At 54.6% G+C, this 17,368-nt stretch overlaps 3 protein-coding genes across 60 annotated transcripts in view; 2 read left to right on the top strand and 1 right to left on the bottom strand.

The window, feature by feature from the left end:
• RNF121 (ring finger protein 121) overlaps window positions 1-5,530 on the top strand; it is a 69,818-nt gene extending 64,288 nt beyond the window's left edge. For 3 of the 4 annotated variants that reach the window (XM_054440069.2, XM_054440071.2, XM_054440070.2), the window contains 3 exons: window positions 940-1,073; window positions 1,670-1,771; window positions 2,414-3,806. In XM_054440069.2, coding sequence (XP_054296044.1) covers window positions 940-1,073; window positions 1,670-1,771; window positions 2,414-2,534 — 357 coding nt within the window. In that variant the 3' untranslated portion in view covers window positions 2,535-3,806. Of the gene's footprint in view, window positions 1-939; window positions 1,074-1,669; window positions 1,772-2,413; window positions 3,807-5,435 lie in introns of those variants that run through there. The other variant, XR_010127699.1, reaches the window with a different exon arrangement.
• Window positions 3,284-8,720, top strand: IL18BP (interleukin 18 binding protein). 7 transcript variants are annotated; one of them, XM_054440075.2, is made up of 6 exons: window positions 4,623-5,227; window positions 5,827-5,872; window positions 6,118-6,203; window positions 6,534-6,740; window positions 7,386-7,509; window positions 7,590-7,946. In XM_054440075.2, the coding sequence occupies exons 2-6, from the start codon at window positions 5,838-5,840 to the stop codon at window positions 7,828-7,830; spliced, it is 693 nt and encodes a 230-aa protein (XP_054296050.1). In that variant the 5' UTR covers window positions 4,623-5,227; window positions 5,827-5,837; the 3' UTR covers window positions 7,831-7,946. The 7 variants fall into 7 exon arrangements, with proteins under 7 accessions (XP_063528093.1, XP_054296050.1, XP_054296052.1 ...); XM_054440078.2 differs by lacking the exon at window positions 5,827-5,872 and adding an exon at window positions 7,969-8,720 and having other exon boundaries at window positions 4,942-5,227; window positions 7,590-7,737; XM_054440076.2 differs by lacking the exon at window positions 4,623-5,227 and adding an exon at window positions 7,969-8,720 and having other exon boundaries at window positions 5,674-5,872; window positions 7,590-7,737.
• A 333-nt stretch (window positions 8,721-9,053) lies between these two features.
• NUMA1 (nuclear mitotic apparatus protein 1) overlaps window positions 9,054-17,368 on the bottom strand; it is a 77,691-nt gene continuing 69,376 nt past the window's right edge. For 25 of the 49 annotated variants that reach the window (XM_063672012.1, XM_063671983.1, XM_063671986.1 and 22 more), the window contains 10 exons: window positions 16,968-17,036; window positions 15,449-15,568; window positions 15,144-15,362; window positions 14,865-15,022; window positions 13,370-13,616; window positions 12,213-12,441; window positions 11,411-11,547; window positions 10,831-11,007; window positions 10,416-10,532; window positions 9,054-10,290 (listed from right to left, as the gene is read on the bottom strand). In XM_063672012.1, the coding sequence (XP_063528082.1) occupies window positions 10,045-10,290; window positions 10,416-10,532; window positions 10,831-11,007; window positions 11,411-11,547; window positions 12,213-12,441; window positions 13,370-13,616; window positions 14,865-15,022; window positions 15,144-15,362; window positions 15,449-15,568; window positions 16,968-17,036 (1,719 nt within the window). In that variant the 3' untranslated portion in view covers window positions 9,054-10,044. The remainder of the gene's footprint in view (window positions 10,291-10,415; window positions 10,533-10,830; window positions 11,008-11,410; window positions 11,548-12,212; window positions 12,442-13,369; window positions 13,617-14,864; window positions 15,023-15,143; window positions 15,363-15,448; window positions 15,569-16,967; window positions 17,037-17,368) is intronic. The other 24 variants (XM_063672018.1, XM_054440064.2, XM_054440047.2 and 21 more) reach the window with 1 other exon arrangement.

Consider the following 17,368-nt stretch of genomic DNA (forward strand, 5'->3'; position numbering starts at 1 on the left):
ATAATGCTTAAGTGAATATCTATATTCGTGAAGCTTCTTTGACACTTCCTCTTTTTTTTTTTTTTTTTTTTGAGATGGAGTCTCGCTCTGTCGCCCAGGCTGGAGTACAGTGGTGCAATCTCGGCTCACTGCAAGCTCTGCCTCCGGGATTCACGCCATTCTCCTACCTCAGCCTCCTGAGTAGCTGGGACTACAGGCGCCCCCCACCGTGCCTGGATAATTTTTTGTATTTTTAGTAGAGACGGGGTTTTACTGTGTTAGTTAGGATGGTCTCGATCTCCTGACCTCGTGATCCGCCCGCCTCGGCCTCCCAAAGTGCTGGGGTTACAGGCATCAGCCACCGCGCCCAGCCTTCTCTTATTTCTTTAAATTCCTTGAAGTGAAATTAATGGGTCAAAAGGTGCAACAATTTGAGATACCATGCTAAATCCTATCCGAAAGGCTTGAACCCCTTTTGCTGCTGCCACAAATGTCTGAGAATGCCCTTGTCACCAAACCAACATGGCACTTAATATTTCACTGTTTTAAATGTTGGAGAATATTGTTGTCCATTTCTGGTGGAACCATAGTCTGGCGACAGAATGGCTTGCCTGACACAGCTTCTGATCACCAGCCCCAAGTCCTTCTCCCTCCCCTTCTCCTTATCCTTTGGTGCTGATCCAGCCCAGTTTATATGTCCTGTTGCATCTAACTTCCCAACTGTCTCTAGTCTGGTCACTTCTCCCCATCTGCCCAGCAAAGATGAGGTCGATTTGACTTGTAAAAGATGAACTTTTCTAAACAGTTTAAAAAAAAAAAAAAAAAAAGATGTCCTCTAACTCTGGGCCTCCCGCTGCCACTGTGCCTCTCCTCTAGAAGGCCTGAGGTCTCTGTGGAGCTTCCTACTTTGGCTGCTTCTCACAGCTTTTCCTATCTTTCCTTCCTGCTATTCTCCTTCAGTTCTACAGCGAGTCGGGCATGCCTACCAAACATCTTTCAGACAGCGTGTGTGCTGTGTGTGGGCAGCAGATCTTCGTGGACGTCAGTGAAGAGGGGATCATTGAGAACACGTATAGGCTGTCCTGCAATCATGTGTATCCTGCCTCGAACTCCTGGGCCACATCTCTCCTGCAATCTGCACACTGTAGTGAGGGAGAGAAAGAGGGTGGTCATGACCTTAGGCGTGCTTTCCAGACTCTTGAGTGTAGGAGAGCCACAAGAGGGCCGCCTTCCCTGCCCTTTCCCACAGATCAGAGCCACTCTTAGGTAAACAGTGGTTACAACCTGGCTGGGTCTGAGAGGAACCTGAGGCTGCAGCTAGTGAGGCTGTGCTAGCAGACCTGAGGTCTGACCAGTCACAGGGGAAGAGGACCCTCTAATGGGATCCCTCAGTTTAGCATCATCCCCTGTTCTGAATAACACTTCTAATATTTATCATGTATTTACCCAGCTGCCATTCTCTGCCTATGTTGGGAGAGCCATGTATTGTCTCCATTTTGCCCCGTAACAGTCTTGTGAGATAGGGATCATTATCCTTACTTCACATGTGAGGAAACAGGTTCAGACACAGGGACTTGCCCAACATTCAGAGCTGATAAAGAGCGAAGGCAGGATTTGAACCTTTCAAAGACTGGCTGGGGCTGGAGTGCCGTCCTGGCTCTCACCATTTCCCTTGACCAGCGGTGCTCAGCTTCCATGAGTTCTGCATCCGCGGCTGGTGCATCGTGGGAAAGAAGCAGACGTGTCCCTACTGCAAAGAGAAGGTAGACCTCAAGAGGATGTTCAGCAATCCGTATCCTTTATTGGGGTCCTCATTGGGAGTGGGCTGTGGGAAGAAAGTACTGGCCAGTGTGACCTGCATTTGGGTCCTCCTGGGGCCCTCACTTCTGCCCCCAACCAGAACATGTCAAACCATGATGGGAAGCTGAGCTACTAGTCCTGCCCCATGATACACCCCCAGTTTCCCTATTCTAGGAATATTGCCTATTCTCAGCCTCCTTGCAGCCATTGTCACGGATAGATAGACTTGTGTCAGCCTCAGGCTGTGTTATCTTACACTGGCAGTTCCTTCTTAGAGAAGGTGTTACAGGAGGCCCTCCCTGCATGTTAGTCATGGGGAACTAGGATTTATCTCTCTACCTCTCTCAGGGCTGCCCTGCCTCCAGTACCAGTCCCCTCTGTCTGCCTCCCGCATTCTCTGTATTCAGCTCTTTACTCCAACGGACAGGCTGTGAGGAGGAAGAGGAGGGGGAGGGCAAAGTTGGGAGGGCTGCCTGAGTAGGAAGTGAGACTGGGCCCTTCCAGAAAGCAGCCTCCATTCCTCTAGGCTGTGGAGCAGCTGGAAAGTGGGGCAGACCCAGGGAGCCCCACCACCCATGCTAGATCACTCCTGGCAGCTCTTGCACAGAGCCTCTTTTCTTTAACACACTGACAGCTGGGAGAGGCCTCACGTCATGTATGGGCAACTGCTGGACTGGCTTCGATACTTGGTAGCCTGGCAGCCTGTCATCATTGGCGTAGTCCAAGGCATCAACTACATCCTGGGTCTGGAATAGTGATGAAAAGCATCAGTGGAAAACCCACCCCACACGCCATGGACCTCAGGGCACTCTCCTCCCTGCCCACAAAGACCTCCTGGGTGGGAAAGACTCAAAGGGGCGATTGGGCCACTCAGGACCCTTCCGGCTGTGTCGGACTGGGGAGGGATATGATGGAGAGCCAGCCAGTGGGGCTGTCAGCAGTGGGGGCTTTTTAAAAGAAAACTATTTTGATGAATATATTTAAAAAACCTTTTTTTATTGTGGAGCATAGGAATTGCCCCCCTCCAGGCTTCACCCTCCCTGCCTAAGCAGGGTGGGGGCAGAGCCATGACATTTTTGGTTTAAAGGAGCCTTCTCATCTCTGGCCGAGAACACTGCTGGGCTCCCAGGTAGCTGAAAGCCTCAGCCCACCCACTCCCTTCTTCCCTGTGTGGGGCTCAAGCCTGGTGCACTTAGTATAGAAGAGCTAACTACTCAGGCTTGTGCCACGGGTGAGCACTGACGCCCCAAGTGTCCTCCCTCCCCCACTGTCTGGGACACAGGACAGGTGTTGCATCTGACTCTGTCTCCCCCAGTCCAGGAGCTATAGGCTGGTTGAGGCAAGTGGAACCTTATCAGTGACTTGGCCAACAAGGGAAGCCTTGGGGCCTCAGAATTCATTGAAGATTTGTTTTGGGACAACTGGAAGAATCAGCACCATGGATACACACCCGTGGGCAGGGCTGTGGTCAGCCAAGAATAGAGGTCATATAGTTGGGCCATGGGGCAATTGTTGGCAGCCATGACTGACGGCCCCTTGTGCAAGCTCATTCTTCAGTGGATCCTTCAGTGGAGTGGTGACACGTGCCAACGGTCACTCTGCCACATCACTTCCTTCTTGAAAGCCTAAGAGTGCGTATGCATGTGTGTGTGTGTGTACGTGAGGCAGAAGAATATGACAGATGTCAGCTTCTCCCTGTGTCAGATGATATGTCCTTGAAGCTGGCAGGGGATTCCCAGTCCAGGGAATATCCCTATATGATTTTTGTCATTCATGGGTCCTCCCTGGGCCTGACAACAGGAGTGGTGGGTGGGTAAGAACAGGTTCTGAGAGGGGGCTTCTAGGAAGGCCCCAGCCCTAGTCCTAGGCGACTTGAATAAAGTGGGAGGTCAAACGTGGGCCTTCGGCGTTGGGTTTCTAGGGAATATGGCCCAGTAGGGCCTGCCCCTTCAAGGGCAGTAGGAACCAAGTAGGATGTTGTCACTCCCGTCTGAATAAAGCTCCATGAGCTGGGTTGGAAAGCTGAACATTTATCTTGCTTTCTTCTTCCCACCTCTTTCCCTGGGGTCCCCAGGGGTGTCTTGCCTTTGCTAACCCCCATCTGAGACCTGAGAGTCTGGGGGTGGTTGGGCCTGCCTTTCTGCTGTTCCCGGCTCTTCCCCTGCTGACATCCCCAGGAGTGGTGGAATGCCAGGCTCCTGCCCTGTGGCCTAGGGGCCTGGGGCATCATTGGGCCTGCTTTCAGACTGAGGTTCCTCTATGTTCTCACTGCCTGAGGACAGTGTCCCGCCACCACCTGCCTTCCTTAGGGCCGCACTCAGGCTCGGCTCCTCTTCCCCAGCTGTGGCTTCCCATGGTACCCTGCTGCTTATGCCACCTGTGGGGCTGTTCCCCTCCTCAGAGAGGGGAATGGGGCTGGTCAGAGGACCCACGGATCATCCTTCCTTTTACTTTGTCCCCCCACCCCCCTGTCAGGCTCAGGTGAGAAGCCGACGCCAGGCTGTCCAGAGCTGTTTTCATGTGTAACAGTCCTGAGTCCCTTGACCTCCCCCCTTGGCCTGACTCTGGTCTTTGTTCCACTAAGGCAGAGTCCTGTCGTCTTTCCCTACCATCCCACACTGGACTGTGTCTCTCAGAAACCCCAGGCAGCCTTGCCTCCTGACCTAACTCCTGGAGATGCTGGTGTTCTTGGGAGGAATTTCTCCTGCATCTTACGTGCTAGAAGCCCCTGGGGCGGGAGGTAGGGGCAGGAATGAGAGGAGGAAGAACACGATCTAGACACCTAGAGAAGAAGGATGTGACTTGTAGTATCCTTTGTCTAAATTAGGAATATGAATCTGGTTTTTCTTCAAGAAGCTTGAGATCACAGATGACTGTGTTCCTGATGCATCCACCAAACCCAGTTCCATCTGTGGGTCTCCCTGGCTCTGTCACCAGCCCTTGCACCCTCCCGATCACAGGAGTCACAAACCTCAGACACGCAGCTCGTGTCCACACTTAATATATGCATGCATTGGATCACCCAGCCCTGGTCTTCCTGCCTCCATGGATAACTGCATGACCCTGAGAGGGAACCTCCTTAGATTTAGCATCCTAGGTTCCTCACACGCCTCACCCTGAATCCTGGCCCTCCCGCAGCCCCAGCGCCATTTGTCCCATCAGTGACCAGATTCATATTCTGGTGTAGACTCTGTTGCCGGAGCCAGTGTTGAGCCAGTCAGCCTCTTCCCCGGGAAGTGCCCGCCCTTCCCTCCTGTTAGGGTTGGCTCTCGAGCTTGTGTGCCAGTTCCTGGGTTGGCCGTGAGAGTTCTACAGACAAGGGGGAAGTGCTCTCGGTGTATTTCCTGTGGTGGGTTCACACGCAGCTAGACACAGCTAACTTGAGTCTTGGAGCTCCTAGAGGGGAGCTTCTGGAAAGGAAGGCTCTTCAGGACCTCTTGGGAGCCAGGTAGGAGTCTGGGACTACTAGTGAACCTAGACCTGTGGCTCTGGCCAGAGGGGCTAGGATGAGAGACGGAGGGTGTGATAGCAGGTGCTGGGAGATGCAGCCGACCTTGGGGCTGGTGGCTGGGGGAGTGGGTAGCCTGGGAAAGGCCAGGATGTGCATGGGCTGGTATGGCATTGAGCCTGAAATGGTCCATCTTGGGGTTACCCAGTGCCTAGGAAAGTTGTCCCCTTGAATGTCAGTGTGAAGGTGAAGGAGGAAGCAGATGCCTGTTCATATGGAAACAAAGACCTGGCTGTGAAGAGGGTAGGCGGACACCAAAGTCCTGACACTTGGGCGGGACAGAATTGATCTGTGAGAGAGTCTCATCTAGTTCACACCCTAGGTGACCCTGGGGGTGGCATGGGGGTAGATTAGAGATCCCAGTCTGGTATCATCTGGAGAGTAGGAGTCCCAGGAGCTGAAGGTTTCTGGCCAGTGAACTTTGGCTAAAGCAGAGGTGTCACAGCTGCTCAGGATTCCCTGGTTAAAAAGTGAAAGTGAAATAGAGGGTGGGGGCAGTGCTTTCCCAGAAGGATTGCTCGGCATCCTGCCCTTCCCAGAAGCAGCTCTGATGCTGGAGAGAGCACTGCCTCCCTGTGTGACTGGGTGAGTCCATATTCTCTCTTTGGGTCTCAATTTTGCCTTCCCTAATGAAGGGGTAAGATTGGACTAGGTAAGCATCTTACAACCATTTGTGGTCATGAGAGCTGGGGTGGGGAAGGATTGTCACTTGACCCCCCAGCTGTGTTTCTAAGTGCTGAAAGCGCTCCAGGCTATGCTACGGGAGGAAAAGCCAGCTACTGAGAAAAAGCGGGAGTGGTTTACCATTCTCCTCCCCCACCTTTCACCAGAGAAGAGGACGTTGTCACAGATAAAGAGCCAGGCTCACCAGCTCCTGACGCATGCATCATGACCATGAGACACAACTGGACACCAGGTAGGCCTTGGGGCTACGCATGGGCAGGCGCGGTAGGGTGAGGTCTATGAACAGAATGGAGCAATGGGCTAACCCGGAGCCTTCACTCCAAGGCAAACCACCCAGTGCACCTGGTGCTGTTGCTTTAAGAACCTGGGCAGATGCTGTGGCTCTGGCTCCATTCTAAAGCTTCTCTGTACTCTGTTCAATAAGGGGTGGGTGCTGAGGGGTCCCTCTTCCTGCTCTGATTCCCTGGCTAGAGCCCAGACATCTCTGGGCTGGAGTTACGTCCTTACCCGGGCAGCCCACTCTGTCTCCAGAGCCACTGACCTGTAACTGTCCTTTCCTCAGACCTCAGCCCTTTGTGGGTCCTGCTCCTGTGTGCCCACATCGTCACTCTCCTGGTCAGAGCCACACCTGTCTCGCAGACCACCACAGCTGCCACTGCCTCAGTTGGAAGCACAAAGGACCCCTGCCCCTCCCAGCCCCCAGTGTTCCCAGCAGCTAAGCAGTGTCCAGCATTGGAAGTGACCTGGCCAGAGGTGGAAGTGCCACTGAGTAAGAAGCACAGTGGTCAAGGGTGGGCTATGGGCACAGAGGTTCCCAGGGTCGGGTTGACTCCTGAGCGCCAGCACCCTTCTGCCATGTACCACCAGCTGAGCCAGCTGGGCTGAGCACGCACCATTCTCCCTCCCCAACCTAGTGTCATGGGTGCAGGCTTGGCGCAGCTCCCAAGATGCTCCCTATCAAATAGGACAGAGAACTCAAGACATAAGTAATGGTCACAGGACCTCCCAGAGCCTTGGTTGCAGTGGACTCCAAGGCCAGCCCCTCCACCCAGAGCCTGCTGGCCCCTGGCCATCTCAGAGGAGCAGCAGCCATCCAGCACTGCCTCTGTCGCCTGGGCTCCCAAGTCACCGAGGCTGGGCACTAGAAAAAGTCATCCTGAGGGGACAGGTTCAGAAGAGGATTCATCACGTGAACCAAGGACCATTCCTCACATTCCGTGTGTTTAGGGCTAGGGCCTCTCGGAGACAACTGTACTTCCCCTTTAACGGACATTCCCACCTAGGTGGTGTGCGGAGCAGTTCTCTAGGTTCCAGATGCATGGGGACTGGGGGGAGCTGGCAGGGAGGGCACAGCAGAGCAGGGCAGGGGAAGGGCCTGCTCTTCCGAAGAGCTAACTGCTGCCTGTGTCCCTAGATGGAACGCTGACCTTATCCTGTGTGGCCTGCAGCCGCTTCCCCAACTTCAGCATCCTCTACTGGCTGGGCAATGGTTCCTTCATTGAGCACCTCCCAGGCCGACTGTGGGAGGGGAGCACCAGGTGAGGGTCACAGCAGCCAGGTGGGTGGGAAGGAGGCCTTCTGCGGCCCTCTCATGACCTTTCCTTCCCCTCCGCTCCAGCCGGGAACATGGGAGCACAGGTACGCAGCTGTGCAAGGCCTTGGTGCTGGAGCAGCTGACCCCTGCCCTGCACAGCACCAACTTCTCCTGTGTGCTCGTGGACCCTGAACAGGTTGTCCAGCGTCACGTCGTCCTGGCCCAGCTCTGGGTGAGGAGCCCAAGGAGAGGCCTCCAGGAACAGGAGGAGCTCTGCTTCCATATGTGGGGAGGAAAGGGTGGGCTCTGCCAGAGCAGCCTGTGAACTAATGCCCAGCATTCCTCAAGGTCAGCCAGACAAAAAGGAACTTAGGTCTTGGGCAGAGGAGGTATAGCCTGGGGCAAAGTGATGAGATGTCCCTCATTTCCTTGGCCTGATCCTTGTCTGCCTTCACTTCCCTAGGCTGGGCTGAGGGCAACCTTGCCCCCCACCCAAGAAGCCCTGCCCTCCAGCCACAGCAGCCCACAGCAGCAGGGTTAAGACTCAGCACAGGGCCAGCAGCAGCACAACCTTGACCAGAGCTTGGGTCCTACCTGTCTACCTGGAGTGAACAGTCCCTGACTGCCTGCAGGCTGCGTGGATGAGCAACACACCCGCTCCTTCTCTGCTTTGGGTCTCTTCTCTCACCAAATTCAAACTGCATTCCCACCCACCTAGAAAATCACAGCCTCCTTATAACGCCTCCTCCTCCTGCCATTCTCTCTCCACCTATCCATTAGCCTTCCTAACGTCCTGCTCCTCACACTGCTGTACTGCTCAGAAACCACCAAGACTGTTGATGCCTTAGCCTTGCACTCCAGGGCCCCTACCTACATTTCACACATGACTTTCTGGACGCCTCCAACTATTCTTGCTTTTCCCAGACAGCTCTCACTCCCATGTCTCTGCTCATTTAGTCCTGTCTTCCTCACCGCCCCAGCAGGGGAATGCTCAAGCCTGGTTGAAATACCGCCTCTTCAATGAAGTCATCCTCTTTCAGCTGTGGCCACATTCTGCAGACTTCATGTCTTCATGCTGTATGTTTTTTTTTTTTTTTTTCCTTCACTCTAATGGACTGTTCCAGGGAAGGGATGGGGGCAGCAGCTGCTTCGGATCCACACTGTATCTGTGTCATCCCCACGTGGGTCCTCATAAAGGATTATTCAATGGAGGCATCCTGACATCTGTTCATTTAGGCTTCAGTTCCACTCCCAGGAACTTTGCCTGTCCCAGGAGGGAGTATGGGAGAGAGGGACTGCCACACAAGAGCTAAAGACAAGACTTGCTTCAGGGGAACACAGGCCCTTGAAAAAGAAAAGAGAACAGCCCATAATGCTCCCTGGGAGCAGAGGCCACTAATGGAGAGTGGGAAGAGCCTGGAAAGATGTGGCCTCAGGAAAAGGGATGAGAGAAAAGAGGTGGTCTGGAAGACTCAGCGGGAACAAGGTAGGCTCCAAAGAGCCTATATTTCCCCTCCTTTTCCCACATAGATCAAGGCAACTCAGTACTCACGGGAGAAAAATAGACTTTATTTACAAGTAATAACATTTAGAAAAGATCCATCCCCGGCCCTTAAAAACCTTCCCATCACTCCAAATCCCACCCCAGTGCAAGTCTGGGGAAGGTAGGGTGTGAGCTGCCGCTGAAGGCTGTCCCCCAACCCCACTCCTGAGACACAGGGCCCATCCGTCCTGGGAAAGAGCATCGTCTGGCAGGTGCTCCCACCAGGTCAGACCCAGTCCTGGACTTCAAGAGTGAGGGCCCCTGCTAGGCCCAGCCACCAGGACAGCAGGAACCAGGGCCTATTCCTCTTATGGTCCCTTCTAGATCCAGAGGCTAAGAGGAAGACTGGCCAGGCCCAAGGACCCAGCCATCAAAACCAGCCTCAAATCTGATTGTGATGGAGAAGTGACTTTGCTTTAAGAAAAAAGGAGGCAAGGTAGGTAGGGAGAGCGCCCACACTGTCCATGCTCCAGGCCCCCTGGGCCAGCTCCGAGAAGGCGCCAGTGAAGGTCCAGGGACCAGGCCAGGGTGTGGGCAGGCATCACTGTCTCTAGGGGTTTGGCTACTGTTGGCCTGGGAGCTGAGAGAAGGCACTGAAAGGGACAGTAGGTGGAGGACCAGGTGAGGTCAGCATCGGGGACACAGGTGGGGCCACTCACTGGTACTGGCCCTTTAGTGCTTTGCCTGAAAGAGACACAGTCACGTGGCCAGATGAGAACTTGCGATACCAGCCTGCACCCACTGGCTTGGAAGATCTCTTCCTGCTCCCACGCCCCTGTCTGGATCGCCTCCCTTGTGAGCCCCAGGGTTATCAGTTGCTGGCTGTGCCTGAGCAGCTCTGGGTGCTCTCCATGAGAATGGGGCCATCTGTCTTCTCTCCTTGGAGAGAAGCTTCCAGGACAGGGACACCTCTTACCCCACACCCTCCAGCAGCCTGGCATGGCCCCGTCTTGGATGCTACTTGATGGGGCGGTCTGGGGGGTGCTCATGCTCTCATCAGGTTTCCCTCCCCCATCCTGCCGGTGCCTCTACCTTGCCCTTGGCTCGAGGGGTGGCAGCAATGGCAGCAGTGGCAGCGCTGGCTGTGGTGGTGGCAATGCGCGGAGAACGGCGGGTTCCACTGCGAGTGTTGGGGGAAGCCTTGGACAGGGCCTTCTTTGAGGTTCCCCGCCGCAGAAGGCTGTTCCCTAGCTTCTTGGGTGTGTTGAGGATGCTGAAGGCCATCGACTGGCGCCGGTCAGCCTGCAAAGAAGGGCTGTCAGACCGGGAGACCCAATGCTGCCTTCCCAGGCCAGCATGCTGTGCCACGCTCTACCAGCAAGGTCCTGCCAGGGCGTCGCTTCATCCCCCTTCAGCCCCAGCCTCACTTGTTTAGTAGAAGCTGGAGCTGCTTTCTTCTGGGCCTCAGTAGTGCTCTGTTTGCGCCCTTCATGTCGGTCTCGGGGAGTCATGGGGCGTGGGAAACAGCTGGTGGCCTTCTTAGACTATGGGGAAGAGGACAGTTAGGCAGACAGTAGCAAGAGGAGTCACATCTGAAGCCAGGCGTCTTGTCCTCTCAGAGCTGAGTGGACCTTATAAGTCAACTTGTGCAACCTGCTCCCCTTCCCAACTCTGGGCCAGAGCCTTCCCTTCCCAACAGTTCCCATCCATGGGTCAGGCCCTTGGAGAGAGGGAAGGAGAGGGGAAAGAGGGAAGGAGAGAGAAGGCTCCCTTTAGTCCTTGATGAGCTGGGCCTGACCTGGGCACAGTGCTGGAGCAACACCCAGGAGCCACTGCGCCTACCTCAGGAGTTCCAGGGCCCTGGTGGGGCTCTAGGGAGACCCGTTTGCGCTGCTGCCGGGTGGTGATGCCAGTGCCCTCGGCTATCTGGATTGGCTGCATGCTGGCTCGGCGCAGGGTCTCCTGGGGGTCTCCGGTTTTCATCTCCTCATCTGTGATGGTGCCCAGGCTCAGGGAAGGCTGCATGGGTGGAAGAGGCGGTCAGTGGACCATGGCTGTATGGAGATGGAGGAGGACCTGGGGCTGTCCCAGAACTCTGCACTCGCCCAACACTTATGGTAGGCGGACCCTTCCTACCTCACGAGGCCTCCTTTCGTGTTCTGCTTTCTACCTACGCCCTGGGCAAATGGCCACAAACAGTGCAGTCCTGACCAGATTCCTCTCTGAGCTCCTGCCCACCCCCAGGGACTTCACCCCTGAGTGCCCTCCTGGCTGTCTGTTCCACCTGGAAACATGAGAAGGTCACCCTCCCTCTCCTCGGCCAGTCAGCGATCCAGGGCCCTAGTGCTCAGGCTAGATCAGCAGGTGGGATTCCAAGGGAGGACAGGGATGGGAGGCCCTGCACAGTGACCCCAGGGCTCACCCTGGACTCCAGGGGATAGCAGGTCTTCAGGTGTGGGGGACACACTCGATTGCGCTGCTGCAGCTCTGCAATGCGGTTCCAGTCATCCAGCTGCTCAGGCTCATCTTGGCAAGTGCCCATGTAGAAGCTGTTCCTTCCTGTGGAGGGCAGGGAAGTGGGAACAAATGAGCCCGGAGTCGGCAGGGCACCTGCTGGGCCTGGCATCTTGCCAGCCTTTGCTGCCACCTACCCCATACACTTGAAGCCCAGCACACCAGTCTGATTCAGTGCCGCAGGTGCAGGAGTACGGCACACAGACTATTTCTATCCTAGGGGCTTGCTCACCACCTTCTCCCTGGAGAGGGCAGAAGAGGTCACACGCAGAGACTGCTACTACATCTTATTCACCCACTAAGACTTGGTGCCCAACACCCAGAGGAATGAATTAAGGACTGGGAATTAATTCCCAGGGGCGCCCTGGTGCCCAAAGGACAAGAGCTTCCAAGAACAGTCTGGCCAGCCTGGCCTTTCCAGCAGCCCATCACCGCCTGAGAAGGGCACGGAGGACTCTCCACAGCTAAGTGTCAGAATTGTGCTGGGAATCCCGGGCCCTTAACTCTGGCTAAGAGTGCCCCCAACACAGCCAGCCCCTAGATGGGCAGGTAAGGAAGGCCCTGAGGCTGCAGGAAGGAGGGGCAGGTGGAGCTAGACGGTAGCAAGGAGGCCAGCCTTGGATTTTTAAAAAGCTTTCCTCTTTTCCCTGTGCCACGATCCACCTTCCAGTCTAATTTTGGGGTTTAGTAAGTCCCTGTAGTCCCCTCACCTGGAGGGGCCCCACTGGACACCCCGGCCTGGGAGCGACGAGCAGAACTGCGAGTGGTGGGGCGGTAGCCAGGCAAGCTGAGCAGGGCTGAGTTGCCATAATCGGGAGAACCCAGGCGAGCTAGAGACTGAGTAGAGGAGGTGGCTCGCAGGCTAGCCTGGGAAGCAGGAGCAGACCGTGTGCTATAGAAGGATGAGTTGGCGCTGTCTGGCTCTTCCACATCTAGCTTCTGGAAGAGAGAGTGAATCTGTTGCAGTGGGGTGGGCCCTGGCACTGTACAGAAGCCTCCCATTCCCTCCCGAAGCCCTCAGATCCCACGGCACAACCATGTGTTCCCAACTGCTTTGCAAAGGTCCTTAAAGTGTGTGTCTGCAAGAAATGGGCCTTGTCAACAGAAGCCCTCACAAGGTGGTGCTGATGTTGTCAAGACTCTTTTCTATGCATTTTTTTCATGGAGTCTATTCATAATGCTTTGAGGTAGGGAATGCAGAGTGTTTATCAGCCCATTTTAGAGGTGAAGTGCAAAGAAATAAAGTGACTAGCCCCAAATCACACTGCTAGGAAGTATCAGAGATGGGGCTAGGCCCCATGTCTCCTGACTAGTCAGGCTCATCCCACAGCCTCTGCTGTCCCTCAGTCCAAACTTCCAGGGCCCTTACCATCTTCCAGAACTTCCCCAACTTCTTGGTAGCAGGGGATACCCTGAACACACAGGTCCCCCCTGCTGTACCAGGGGCCCCTCTCCCCTCCTCCCAAACCTCCCCTTCAAGATGTGGAAACAAAGGCAAGGGCCTGCAGCCTGGCGGGCAGTCCACTGAGCAGCAACAATGCCTCTCAGCTGCATGGGGCATGCCGAGAGGCACAGGATGGGCTGCAGCTTCGCCATGTTCTCTCCCTTCACTCTGCACAGGCTCAGTGCTACGCATGGAGAGAATGCTAGACTTAGTCAGGAGGCAGGGATCTAATCCCAGCCCTGCCTTTTTCTTCAGAAGTGCCCCTAACCAAGTCACTGCCCTTTTTAAGACCTCTCAGCTTTCCCACTGTAACATGGACTGGCTGCTCATCCCTCCCTGCTCCTGACTGACTGCCCAGTGCAAAGACGCCCTTGAGAGGAAGTGGGAATTGCTGCCCTGCAGCCCCTGTCCCAGCAGCCTGACCTTGGTCATGGTGATGTTGATGATCTGCGTGGTGCGCCGACGAGCGGAGCGGGTCTTACGACCCGAGTCCAGGAAGACGTCTCCCAGGGAGTCCAGGCTGCTCTCCAGGGGGGCCTGACTCCGAGCAGGGATGGGAGTGAAGTAGAGACTCTCCAGGGATTCTACCTTGGGGGGCAGGCGCTGGGAGATAGGTGAGGCTGGTTCTCCAGGGACGCTGGTGCCGTCTGGCTGGGTACGAGGCAGCTTGCTACGGAAAGGAAACCTGCTGAGGTACAGTCCTTCAGGCTAGAAGGCATTTTGTCCAGCCCTTTTCGAAAGTGACCATTTCCCATACTTAACTACAAGCAGATGAAGTCAAGCAGCCCATCTGATTTTTCAGAGGTACCAAGGAAAGCCCTTGACCTGGGCCTTCCTTTCAGTCCACTCCCCTGGCTTCTCCTAATAGCTCCTCATAGTGGCAATGCCCAGACCCAGATGTCCCATCCCCACCAGATGCCCATGGCTGCTTCACAGCAAACACATCCCAATCTAAGCCCACTTCTCTGTTCTTCCTCCTGCATCTCCCATTTCAGTGAATAGGAGCGCCCCCCACTCAGGCCCCCAAGCCATGAACATGGGCATAATCCAATGTTGTCCTGCTTGGCAAGCCCAATCACCAAGCTTCCTGAACAGCTCTCCTAACCACACCCCCCTCCATGCTCATGTCCTTTCCCTGGTCTGCTTCATCTCCTCTCACCTAGACTCATCATGGCACTGACAGAGGCAGATGAGTGGTGACAAGCCAAGAACTCAGGCCAGGCTGCCCAGGGTCAAACCCCAGCTCTACCACTGGGGGACCTTGGGCAAGTGACTGCCCCTCTATGCCCCAGATTCATCCGTTAAAGGAGACAGAATAAACCTACCTCAGAGGGTTGTTGGGGGATAAATCAGGTATAATTGTTATGAGTGCTTTATGTCTAGCACAAAATAAGTACAATGTAAGTGTTTAATAAAAACATTTTTCCAGTCTTCTATACTGGCTATTAGAATAATCTTTTTAAGATGCAAATTAACCATGTACTCTTCAGTTTCAAATTCTTCCAAGGTTCCTTTTTTTCCCCCCTAAACCTTTCAATTACAGCCACCAAGGTTTCCTCAATGCCTTTAGGATCGAGTCTTAATAGCCGGTCTCCAATGGGCCTTCCTGGCCTCGCATCTCAGCTTAGTCAGGCTCTTTCACAGCCTCTGTTCACACTGCTCTTCTCTGTCAGCCTGGCACACACACCTATGAATGCTTTCAAGACTCAGCAGGAGCGATAGCTTCCACGAAGCCTTTCTTGACCACTTGCTTTTTATTCCAACTGTGCCCTAAATAGACATCTGGTATAATACCTGTTTTTCTTTATTCTTCTCTAAGAATAAATTTAGATCACATCTTATTTATCTCACTAGGATACAGCCTGATAAACAGCAGGCACTCCATAAACAGACATAGGGAGGAAGGCCACCTCCTGACCTGGTGATACTGAGTGGGGTCCCCTCCTCGCAGCTCAGATCCAGGCTGTCAATACTCAAGTCCAGCTGGGGCTTAGCCTGGGGCTCACGGCTCTTTAAAGCATCAGTTGCCACCTGGAATTTGCCCAGGTCTCGAAGCTGCTGGTCTGCATGGGCAACCTGAGAAGGAGAGGGCCAGGGGGAGAGTGAAGAAAAGCTTAAGGCAGCAGTGGCCTAGGAGGAGAGGGCACAGGGGTCCAGTGGAATAGGAGTGAGGTGACTCTGCCAGCCAAATTCTTACCTGTGCCTCCAGGCTGCGCACCTGGGCAGTAAGGTGGCGGCAGGTCTGTTCAGCTTCCTTGGTCTTCAGCCCAGCCTGCTGTAGCTCATGGCCCAGCCGTTCAGCTTCAGCTCGCAGCTCTTTGTTTTCCTTCTGCAGCTGCTCCAGGCTCCGCAGCTGCTCCTGCAGCTCTTGGTTCTGCTGCTTCTTGGCATCATAATGGGTTTTGGCTTTCTCCATCTGTGGGCAGAGAGGGTGGGTGGGTGGGTGGGGTAGAGGCTGAAGGGCAGGAGGAAGGTGGCATGGGCTGGGGCTGGGATCCTTACCTGCAGCTTATAGTGCTCAGCTGCCTGCTCCTTCTGGCTCAACTGGGCTTGCAGTTCATTCAGCTGGGCCTGGAGGCGCTGGGCCTCCTGCTGGCTCTCGCCTCCCTGAGCCTGGACAGCCTGAGAAGAAAGGCTACTCAGGAAAGCTGGTCTGGCAGCTCTACCCAAGTCCGCTTATCTGCACCAGCCACTGGGGCTCCACAGGTGCTTCAGACTCCTGCACTTTCTTAGGAAGCGGAAGAAAACCACACCACCCCAAATACACTCTGCCCGACTACAGTCTACTGAACCTGAAGCCCACACACCCTTCAGTCCACATCCGTAGTGGCCTTTCCCTGACCAGCTCCTGCCCTATCTTTGCCTTCTTTGAGACTAGACACAAAGTGTCACACCCTCTTTGCATGCACACACAATCTCCCCTAGGAGGAAGGGAACCAATCCTCGGGGAACACCCAGGTGCAGAGCCTAGAGTAAGGCACTTGGCATGTGAGCTCTCTTAGGACAGGGGAACTTGTTTCTCCTCAAAGCCACTCTCAGAAGTCACTTCATCCTCTTTTCAGAGGAGGAAACTGAGTTCAGAGATTTAAGCAAATTGACCAGAGTAACAGTGACTAAATGGCAGAGTAAGATTTGGTCCACCTAACTCTAAAAGCCCGTGGGGGCTTATTTATGATGCCCACACTGCCTCCTGTCCAGACCATAACTCCTTAGGAGGGCCTGATTCTCTGTCCATCTGCAAGGCCAGCAAGTGCTTTGCTGTAGATAGAAGCATCTCCGCTTTGCCTCTCCTAACATAGGACAGGCCCCACAAGGAGCAGAATAAACATTTGTTTATTGCGATCAAGACATGCTGTGGCCCCACGGTATGAAGGTGAGCAGGAGAAATGAAGCTCTGAGCTCCCACCAACTCCTAGGACCCACCAGGGCTTTAGTGAGTCCCAATGCCACTGGTGCCCAATTCCTTTGCCCCTGACTGAAGGCTGTGAAGCCTAGAACCGCAAAAAGCAAGTATTAAACCAAAGAAGGTGACACAGTTGAAAGCATTAAGAATGTTATTAAACTGCACTGTAATATTCAACACTGGTGACACTCTCGTTCTTTCCCTGCCCAGACTATCTAGACTTAACATTGTCCAACAGAACTTTATGCAATGGTGGAATGTTCTGTATCTGCGCTGTCCAATACAGCAGCCACTAACCACGTGTAGCTACTGAACAGGGGCACAGTGTAGCTAGTGTGATGGAAGAACTGGATTTACTTTAATAAATTTCAATAACCACACATGACTAGTAGCTGCTGAAGTGGACAGTGACAGTTGAGAGATGGGAACCACCCTGGTTGTCTCTTGAGAGCTCCCTGAAGACACATGCAGGGGCTTCTAAGCCACAGGCTTCCTAGGAGGGCTGCCTGGAATGCAGGGTGCCCCTCCTCTGCCCCGACACCCCCCACGGCCCGAGGGCTTAGAGAATAGCTTCCCTCCCCTGTCCAGAGGCCAGACCCATTCCCCCAGCTGCCCCACCTTCAGCTTCTGCTGCTGCACCTTGCTGGCCTGGTCAGACTCAACCAGTTTCTTACTCAGTTCTTCCACCTGGGGAGGGAAGAGGAGGACAGAAGACTCAGGAGGACTTCCCCTGGATGTTCATCCTGGATGTCCACCCATCATGGGGTTTCACAGACCAGGATCCCCAGTGTTCCCAGAATAAACTCAGGCCCTTTCTCTGGCCTCCAATTAGGGAACGGCCTGCTGCCCAGGCTGCTTTGCAGGGCCTGAATGAGGCAACCTAACACATAGATGTTGCCAGGGCCACCTGTCCATACTTGCCTCTACCCTGAGCCTGCAGAGACAGAGGCCTGCCCAACCCCCGTCACCTCCAGAATCAGGAGAATTGACTCTGGGGAGCTGACACCTCACCACCACCC

This window comes from Pongo pygmaeus, chromosome 9 (assembly GCF_028885625.2).
Source record: "Pongo pygmaeus isolate AG05252 chromosome 9, NHGRI_mPonPyg2-v2.0_pri, whole genome shotgun sequence".
In the NCBI taxonomy this organism is placed as follows: Eukaryota; Metazoa; Chordata; class Mammalia; order Primates; family Hominidae; genus Pongo; species Pongo pygmaeus.